General features: G+C 30.5%; 1 protein-coding gene across 1 annotated transcript in view; it reads right to left on the reverse strand.

Annotated features, from left to right (window-relative positions):
• LOC106467197 (centrosomal protein POC5-like) overlaps positions 1–8,989 on the reverse strand; it is a 35,969-nt gene that overhangs the window by 19,714 nt on the left and 7,266 nt on the right. Inside the window, exon 4 of the mRNA XM_022395328.1 lies at positions 4,743–4,963. Coding sequence (XP_022251036.1) covers positions 4,743–4,963 — 221 coding nt within the window. The remainder of the gene's footprint in view (positions 1–4,742; positions 4,964–8,989) is intronic.

Here is an 8,989-nt window from a genome sequence, read left to right on the forward strand (position 1 = left end):
TGTAAATACAACAACAGTTCTCATGTTGTATAATGGTGTTCATAATGTAAATACAACAACAGTTCTCATGTTGTATAATGGTGTTTATAAAGTAAATACAACAACAATTCTCATGTTGTATGATGGTTAATAAAGTAAATACAACAACAGTTCTCATGTTGTATAATGGTGTTCTTACAATATATTTCTAATGCGTATTCCATATAACTAGAAAAGTGTCTAACACTTACTTGGTCTTCACTGTCTTACAGTAGTTAAGAACATCCTTTTTACAAGCTTCCTTAAATTTGAAAGAGAAGCGGAAATCTTGCAGAGAAAGCTATTCACAAAATAAAACACAAAAATTGTATGAAGTTTCAATATCAAAGTTACTAGTACCTGAAATATGTACATACAGTGACACAACCAGTCCAAAATTATATTATTACTGAATAATTAAAAGATTTAAACAACCAAGGTGTACTATGAGAGAGAAAAAAAACACAGACAAGAATTGAACAAAAAGAGAAGAACCTAAATATGCTTATAGTACAGTCCAAAATTATATTATTACTGAATAATTAAAAGAAGATTTAAACAACCAAGGTGTACTATGAGAGAAAAAAAAACACGGACAAGAATTGAACAAAAAAAGAAGAACCTAAATATGCTAATAGTGCACATATCTAGGTGGTGTGTTAATAAATTCAAAATATGTTGAAACTTGAGTATATAATAATGTTCATATGGTAATTTCTTATGGCAAAGCTCAACAACAATGAAACAGTAATTCAAATATTGTTCTCCTTGACATTTTTATCAGCATGCATAACTTAAATCCCTTTCTATATAATGCAACAAAATCAAACTTTTGACTTCCGTGTAATACAATAATACAAGGGACACTTTGACCCTTATAAAGAGTAATCTTAACAAGTTTTAGAACAAAATAAAGAAATATAACTTCGACTTCTACATGACATCAACTCTTCTAATTCTTCATTTACAATTCAAAACCAAAGTTTGTGATTTCATCAAGCTTTGAGACAAAACAAAAGAAATGAATCTGATTAAATATCCCTGCACTAGGGCTAAAATGTTAACTTCCAAACAGATTAGAAAAAAAAAAGTAGTAGACAGCATATCAAATGGAAAAACATTAAAGTTCAGATCGAAACATTTAGGTCCCAAAAATGAGGATTCTCTCTTTCAGTTTAATTACAAATATAAGCCATTTTCAGGGATTCTGTGGAAATTCCGTTTAAACATAATAGTTTCTTATAAAAATTAAAACAACAACTTATGTTAATAAGATGGTAATCCAGTTTTATAAAATGATGATATTCGAATGAAACTTCATTACCATATCTCAGTGGTTTTGACGGAGGAATTGATTAACGTGTAAGTTAGACATCTTTTCTGGACGTATATTTAAGGCAACCATCTGAAAACTAAGAAAGCTAAGGGGGTGGATTTAAGAAGAAACAAAAATTAACTTGTCCTTTCTAACAAAATGGAAAAAAAAACTTCACCAGGTGGGTCAGCAATAATTATACAAACTTAAAATGCTAAAATCTGGGGTTTGATTCCACACTGTGGATTGAATGCAAATAGCACATTTTGTACATTTGTGCTAAAAACAAAACAGTTGGAAGGAAAACAAAGACAAACATGTTAAGTAAAATCCTAAACCTTAGCATGTTTGTTTATTTTTTGAATTTTGAGCAAAGCTACACGAGAGCTCTCTGAACTAGCTGTCCCTAATTTAACAGTGTAAGACTAGTGGGAAGGCAGCTAGTCACCACCACCCACTGCCAACTCTTGGGCTACTCTTTTACCAACGAATAGTGGGATTGACTGTCACATCATAATGCCCCCATGGCTGAAAGACGAGCATGTTTGTTGGGATGGGGATTCGAACCGCGAGTTGAGCTCCCTAACCACCTGGCCATGCCGAGCCATGTTAGTGTCGTAAACCCTCGAGGAGGGGGATAACACAAAATAATACAAATTTTCAGTCTTTTGAACCACTCACCAGTTGAAAATGTTCAACAGCTGTTCGGCATTTGGAGTTTTTCTTCATTAAGGGATCGTTTTTGTTGCTAACTAGACAAGACATAATGTCACCTTGGTCTACATCCTTAGATAGCAGGTCCTAGGAGAGGAAACATAAAAAAAACAACTTACATAACAGAAAACTACCTATTAAAGAATACATCTCAAAATATAACTACATTTCTCTTACATTGTATTCCCAGAATAACTCTTAACTAGCATGTCCTAGAATAAGAAAAATAAAAAAACAATAATTTAAGAAAGTCTGAAAACCATCCATAAAAGAGTAGATTTCAAAATATAAAGGTTCACTATATTTCTCCTAAGGATTCTTAGATGACACTGAAAAGATTAAACTTATCTTTCTTTAAGTTACAGCCGCTATAGTTTTTCTTCCGTAAAGAAAATAATACCTAGTATTGTGATTGTTTATTTCACAAAATAAACAAAAACACTACATTACTAATGACATTAAGATGTTTGTTTTTTATTTCTAAGTTTTTTGTGTTCTGGCAAAACTTTACAAGAATTAAGTCTTATTATCGAGGTTATTATTTAAAAAACTAAAAAAACACAAATTTTCAATAAAAAAAGTTTTAAACAGTTATAATGATTACTTTATCTACATGTGCTCGGACTGGATCAAACTCTGAGCAGGTAACAACCCTTTACTGACAGAATAACATTAAAAATTAATTAACCAATTTTATTATGAACTTATGTCAATAAACTTGGCATCAAAATGTAGGTTATAATTCAAATATTTATGTTATTTTAATTTTTTATTTTGTAATTTTACAAGTAAATATTTAAACAAGTTCTCAATCTTCACTTCACTGTGTCATGTGATGTATTCTGAATTCTCCCTAACAGATTTTTCTATCTTCTGTGAGTTTCAGTGTCTAATCAATTAGAAACACAAACCAGAAAAGGCAGAATATAAAATTTGAGCCTCCCACCTTCTCAAATTATTGAGGAATCAATAAATTTGTCAAAGCCACCATCTTATTATAACTCTCAAGGCAGTTAGCTGAGGCACATGTCATAATTATAACCAATAGAAAATGCATTTTTTTTCCCTTTATAAAAGTTTTATAACAGTTATTTCTTTTTGTTGGGCATACAGATTCTTTGTCAGTGATCATTATTATTCAGTTCCTTTTAACCCTTTCAAGATGGGTCACGGGCGAAAGACCATGTCATCTCGGTTGTTGACTCAAATTCAAAATTTTATTGAACTACTATTTCATGAATTTTATGTCAATAACTTTGGTATCAATGTGTAGATTATAATTCAAATTTTAGTACTATACATTACTCAACTTCTTAATTTAAAAGCAAATATTAAAAACACAGATAAACATTGATTTTTGTGTGTCACGTGGTATGTTGAATGCAGCACTGGTTCAAATTAGATGTTTGTGAAGTCCAAATACTAAGTCTATAGTTTCGTACGAATTAGAAACTCAAATTACCAATATTGACAAGCTAGCGTATAAAATAAGAGCCTCTTATATTTTCAATTTGCTAAGATATTGCTCATGTAATAAATCAAACACAGTGGCACCCTACCTACCTCTTTCCATTTTTGGAAACGCTCCCTTATATAGACTTAATTCTATAAATGACAAAAATAACCAATCAGAAGCTCAGAATGTCCCCTAGTGGCTTTCTCAGCCATTTTAATGGGCTTGTGCCATTTCTTTCTTTTGAACCAATATTTCAACTAGGTAGGGTGTGTCTTTAGTCTGCTCGAAAATTTCATATTTTTTTAGACTAAAATACATCTTAGTTACTAAGCTTAATAAATTATAGTGGAATTCTATGGTATTGATGTAGTAATTTATGATTTTTTAGTTATTCAAATGTATATATATAAACCTGAAAAATAATTTGTTTTAATCATTAAATCAGCTTACAATATAGAAGGTTTGTTTGTTTGTTTGTTTGTTACGGATTTCGCACAAAGCTACATGAGGGCTGTCTGCACTAGCCATTCCTAATTTAGCAGTGTAAGACTAGAGGGAAGGCAGCTAGTCATCACCACCCACCGCCAACTCTTGGGCTACTCTTTTATCAATGAATAGTGGGATTGACCATCACTTTATAATGCCCCCATGGCTGAAAGGGTGAGCATATTTGGTGTGACTGGGATTCAAACCCACGACCTACAGATTGCGAGTCAATGAATAGTGGGATTCACCATCACATTATAATGCTCCCATGGCTGAAAGGGCAAGCATGTTTGGTGTGATGGGGATTCAAACCCGTGACCTACAGATTGCGAGTCAAGCACCCTAACCACCTGGCCATGCTGGGCCTAATAAAAATAAAGGCAAAATAAAAAATTAAATACAGAGAGCAAAATAAAACACTACCATACAATACAGAAGATAAAAAAATAAAGCATCAGTAAAATCAGTATACAATACAAAGGGACAAAATAAAACACTAATATACAACACAGAGGATAAAAAATAAAACACCAGTAATATCATTATACAATACAGAGGATAAAATAGAACATCAGTAAACTCAGTACATGATACAGGGGTAAACACAGCATCAATAATATCAGCATGTATGATGTGTTAAATAGGAATGATAAAGAAGGAAGGGATAGTTTTTAGTCAAGAACAGTAAAGTGATGTTTCAATTTCAAAATAACTAAAAATTAAATATAACATTAAGTGCTTACACATACCCACCAAAATAAATTCCTTTAGTTGTTCACACCAATTAGATAAGCCAGTTTCTATTCTTTTCAAATCAGAATCTTCACAATACTGGTTCAAATTTGCTTTTTCTTCTTGTACAGGTTTGTTTTGATCTTCCAAGTGTTTAAGTGCAGAAGGCGATGAAGAGCTCTGTATTGTGAGGTTTTTCTTTATGGAAAGGTTTTCTTTCCTTTGAGCTGTACATTGCTTTCCTTAAAATAGAAACATAAGTTCTAGAAAAATAAATTCAGGTGTACAATACCATTATAATGCATAAATAAAATATGAAAAAATGAGAAGCACCAGTGATAAAGATACTGAGAATTACCATTCTTATTGTCGTAGGATCATACTTTATGTTTGACACATTATTCTAGAATAACGTACCTCTATAGTGTCTAGGGAGCTTTAACAAAAATTTGAAACTAATAATTTTAGCAACTATTAATAAAAAAGTATGCTTCATTAACTCTTTTAGACCACAGGATAAAAAAGCTAGTACACAGTGTGTAAATAAACTTTAACAATCACAGGCCACTGAATTCTTAAGTTTTTAGACAAACATCATAACAAGTGAGATACAGAACAATTTAAGGTATAAGACCAAGTAGATTCAATCACGGCAACTTGTGCAATAAATTTTATAAGTAAAAACAAGATCAACATTTAGAATGTACAATAAAAATTTTATTGTGCATTTTAAACATTGATCTTGGATATAAGACCACGTACAATTAAAAAGGCAGGAAAGTTGTGAAACATAACATGTAGTGACAGCTGAATCAAAAACTGCACGATGAAAGATACAGTAGCAAAATACTTAAATACAATAAACCACTAACAACATATGCAGGTTTTATATATTTAAATAGAATTATTGTAAGTTGCTACTGACATGTGGAAATTCCATACATAAGCACGGTTACAAACATGTGGACACTATAAATGGATTAGAAATCACTACATTGACATGTAAACTACTCATTTTAGTATACTTTCAGTTGGTGATGAGCACAAGAGAAAAGGTTCACCTTTTAGAAAAGATGAGATAATAAGTAGTCTCAATGAAACAATTACCATAATAAATTAATACATTTCTCAATTAATTAAAAAAAAACATACACTAAAATAGAAAAGCTTAGACAAAAAACAGCCTTTATAAAGGATATTTATCATAATAAATTAACATATTTTTATATTAAGATGACAATAAACAGACATTAAAAAAGAAAAATTTTATACAAGAAGTAGCCTTATGGTATGCAAGCATTCACTTTTTCATTCTGTGTAGTTTTTGAATGAACACGTGGTCCACAAAATTATTGAGTTACTTTCATTCATTGTTGTTCTTTAGTAGCTAATACTTGCAAGTTCACACATGATAAAAGCAAGTAAACATCAGAAACATCCTTTACTGGCCAAGAAAATGATATATGGTTGTTACAGTAATTATCTTGTGCAAGAATGACTAGTCATTATGGGTAAATCTCGTTTTCTGTTAAATAAGGATTTACACAGTTCCACTTGGCTTTCAGCATAAGTCAGTTGTGTACATAGTTTAACCTCTAGGTCATGACTAACTATCACAAGTACACTCACTCACTCACTCAAGCCCATTACTAAGATTCTTTTCACCAGGAAATCCAAGTCTTATAACTACGAGCAAGAAATTCTATTGCTTTTAAGGTCTACTGATTTTATGGACCAAAGTTAAAAAATTCATGAACAACAAAATATGAGAGTTTGGTGGGGAGATCGGAGTGCATGCAATCTGCACGAGGTACTTTCACTTGATAAAATATGTAAAAAATATGAAATGTATATCAAAAGCATAAAAGATATATTAATCTTAATCCAAACATTTTTATGTTAGAAAAAAATAACTACTTTTTTAATCAATTCCTTCATTGCTGTTTATTGTCAATTTCATCTTTATTATGTAATACAACAACATATGGTTAACAGAACTAAAATTGTTAAATTTAGATAAAATTCTATTATTACACTATATATTAACTTTATTAACCATTCGAACATACTTACATCACTGAAAAATGTACAATTTATTACAAATGTTATATAGAATGCTTTTCTCCTGAATACCCAAAGAAATTTAAACTTCAGTTATAATGCACCAGTGGCATTAAAAGTGGAACTACTCTAAAATTAGCCACTTCCAATGAAATGTACAAAGGAACAATAATTTTTTTTACTTGAATTTAGAGTACCAAGAATAATTTGGAAGAATCAAACACTTTTGGGCCCTACTATGGCTACAAACTACATATATTTGAGTTTATTCTCTGAAACTTGACTATGAACATCTTGAATGCACTTCAGTACACCTTCTAGAATAGAAGTGTCAAATGTATGGCCTACAAAACGGCATTTCATAGGCTGTGTTAAAAACATTTCAAAGTACCACAGTAGGCTATATTTTTAATTTTTTAAGCAATACACCTCAAACATAACATATAAACAACCATATTTAAATCTGTGTAACACTTATATGAAAATATATATCTATACATACAGAGTTCTTGATTAATAAACCCCTCCTCCAGAATGAATAATATTAGTTTAACAATAATTCATTTTTCTACAACATGACCATATATATCTTGTATGAACATACTTCCTTATTGTTTCTATAAAATGACTAATTAAAAGTCCTTTGAAGCTACACTTGGAGAACTTGACAAATAAGTGGTTGAATGGGACTGCTGACATTCCAGTATCTTCAGCCATCTTTCTGATGAAAAAAAACTTGATACTTGCGCGTATCACAATACTTGCAAACTTTTGACTTGCGAGCATTAAATCATTGTTTAATGTCTTTTTAGCAATATCAGGATACATGTATATGTCTAGTTTCATCATAATGGTTTTTTTGGGTTGGAGAGTTCTCTTTCCCAACCATTGCAGGGGACAGTGGCCTGGAGTGTGGTTTTGTAGTCTAAATGTTTTAAGTGTCCTGCTTCCAGAACACTGAATAACCAATTTTTAAAAATGTTGCCTTTGAGAAGACTGGTCACAGAACAAGTTAAAGAGGCATATTACGAGCCTGGTCAGTGAAGAATGTTTCATTAATGGAATATCTATAATTGATTGTAGTTCTAGAACCATCCCAATATTTACAAGGAAACAGTAAACAATTTACATGTATTTCCAAATTCTGTAAATTATCCTTTAACTCTCCATACAAAGACTCGATCATTCTGACCAAACTTGTAACCACTGTAAAACTAAACATACTCAAACACTTAATGTAGTAAATTTATCTTCACATAAGTTGGAAAGCTTCTAGTAAACTTACAAGTCTTTGTACATAAAATATCAGATTTTTTAATTAAGTACTTTTTCTAAAGATTTGACTGTGAATTTAAGAAATCAGAGTCTGATTTTGACTCTGACTATTTTGAGTGCATGTTAAGATTAAAAATACTTTTTCATTTTATAGTTTTCAAATTTCATTTGCTTAACCTCCAGATCCTCCTAAATGAAAGTCAAAACACTTTGGTTATTTTTTGGTAAAACTTTAAATTTTGTCTGTTATTTTTTCACTGCCAGATATAATATTCTTTTTTATTTAATTTTTTTCCCTGAATTTTGCTTATCCAACCTAATAAGTTTCACATTTTTACATTTCACTTACTTTTATAACAATAAATAGAAAACTTACATAGAAACCAAGAAATTTGGTAATTATGTGTGGGTCTTGTACTTTTTTTGCTCTCGAAATTTCAATGAAAGTTAACCCTATTTTTTTTTTTAGAAGTGTTGCTGGCACTTAATTTTTTTCTTAATATTCAGTTTAGTACACAAAATATTAAATGCAACAAAAAATGTCCTAAAACTATTATAACTTAACAAGCTTTCCAACTGAACTATATGTGTGTGAAAATAAGTATGTTACTTGGCAATAACAAATTATAAATCTGACTGCATGATAAATCTGATCATGAAAACAAGTTAACCTCAAAAGGAAACTAGTAAATTAAAATCTCTTTCTGTTGGTTATAAATAATATAATAGCAGATTATAGATTATTGCTAGTTAGAAATAAGTTCTTAAACTTATTTTTCTTAAAACATAGAACAGTAAATAAAGAAGTAAAGCAAACAATTGTATCTTCTAGTTACGACCTTTGTACTCAGCTGCTGCTTGATGTAGGTTGCGAAGCCTTTAAAAAATTTGCATGTGGAGGATATGTTTAATTTTTATTCTCTGTATTGTAT

This window comes from Limulus polyphemus, unplaced genomic scaffold (genome assembly GCF_000517525.1).
Source record: "Limulus polyphemus unplaced genomic scaffold, Limulus_polyphemus-2.1.2 Scaffold2525, whole genome shotgun sequence".
NCBI classification, from domain to species: Eukaryota; Metazoa; Arthropoda; class Merostomata; order Xiphosura; family Limulidae; genus Limulus; species Limulus polyphemus.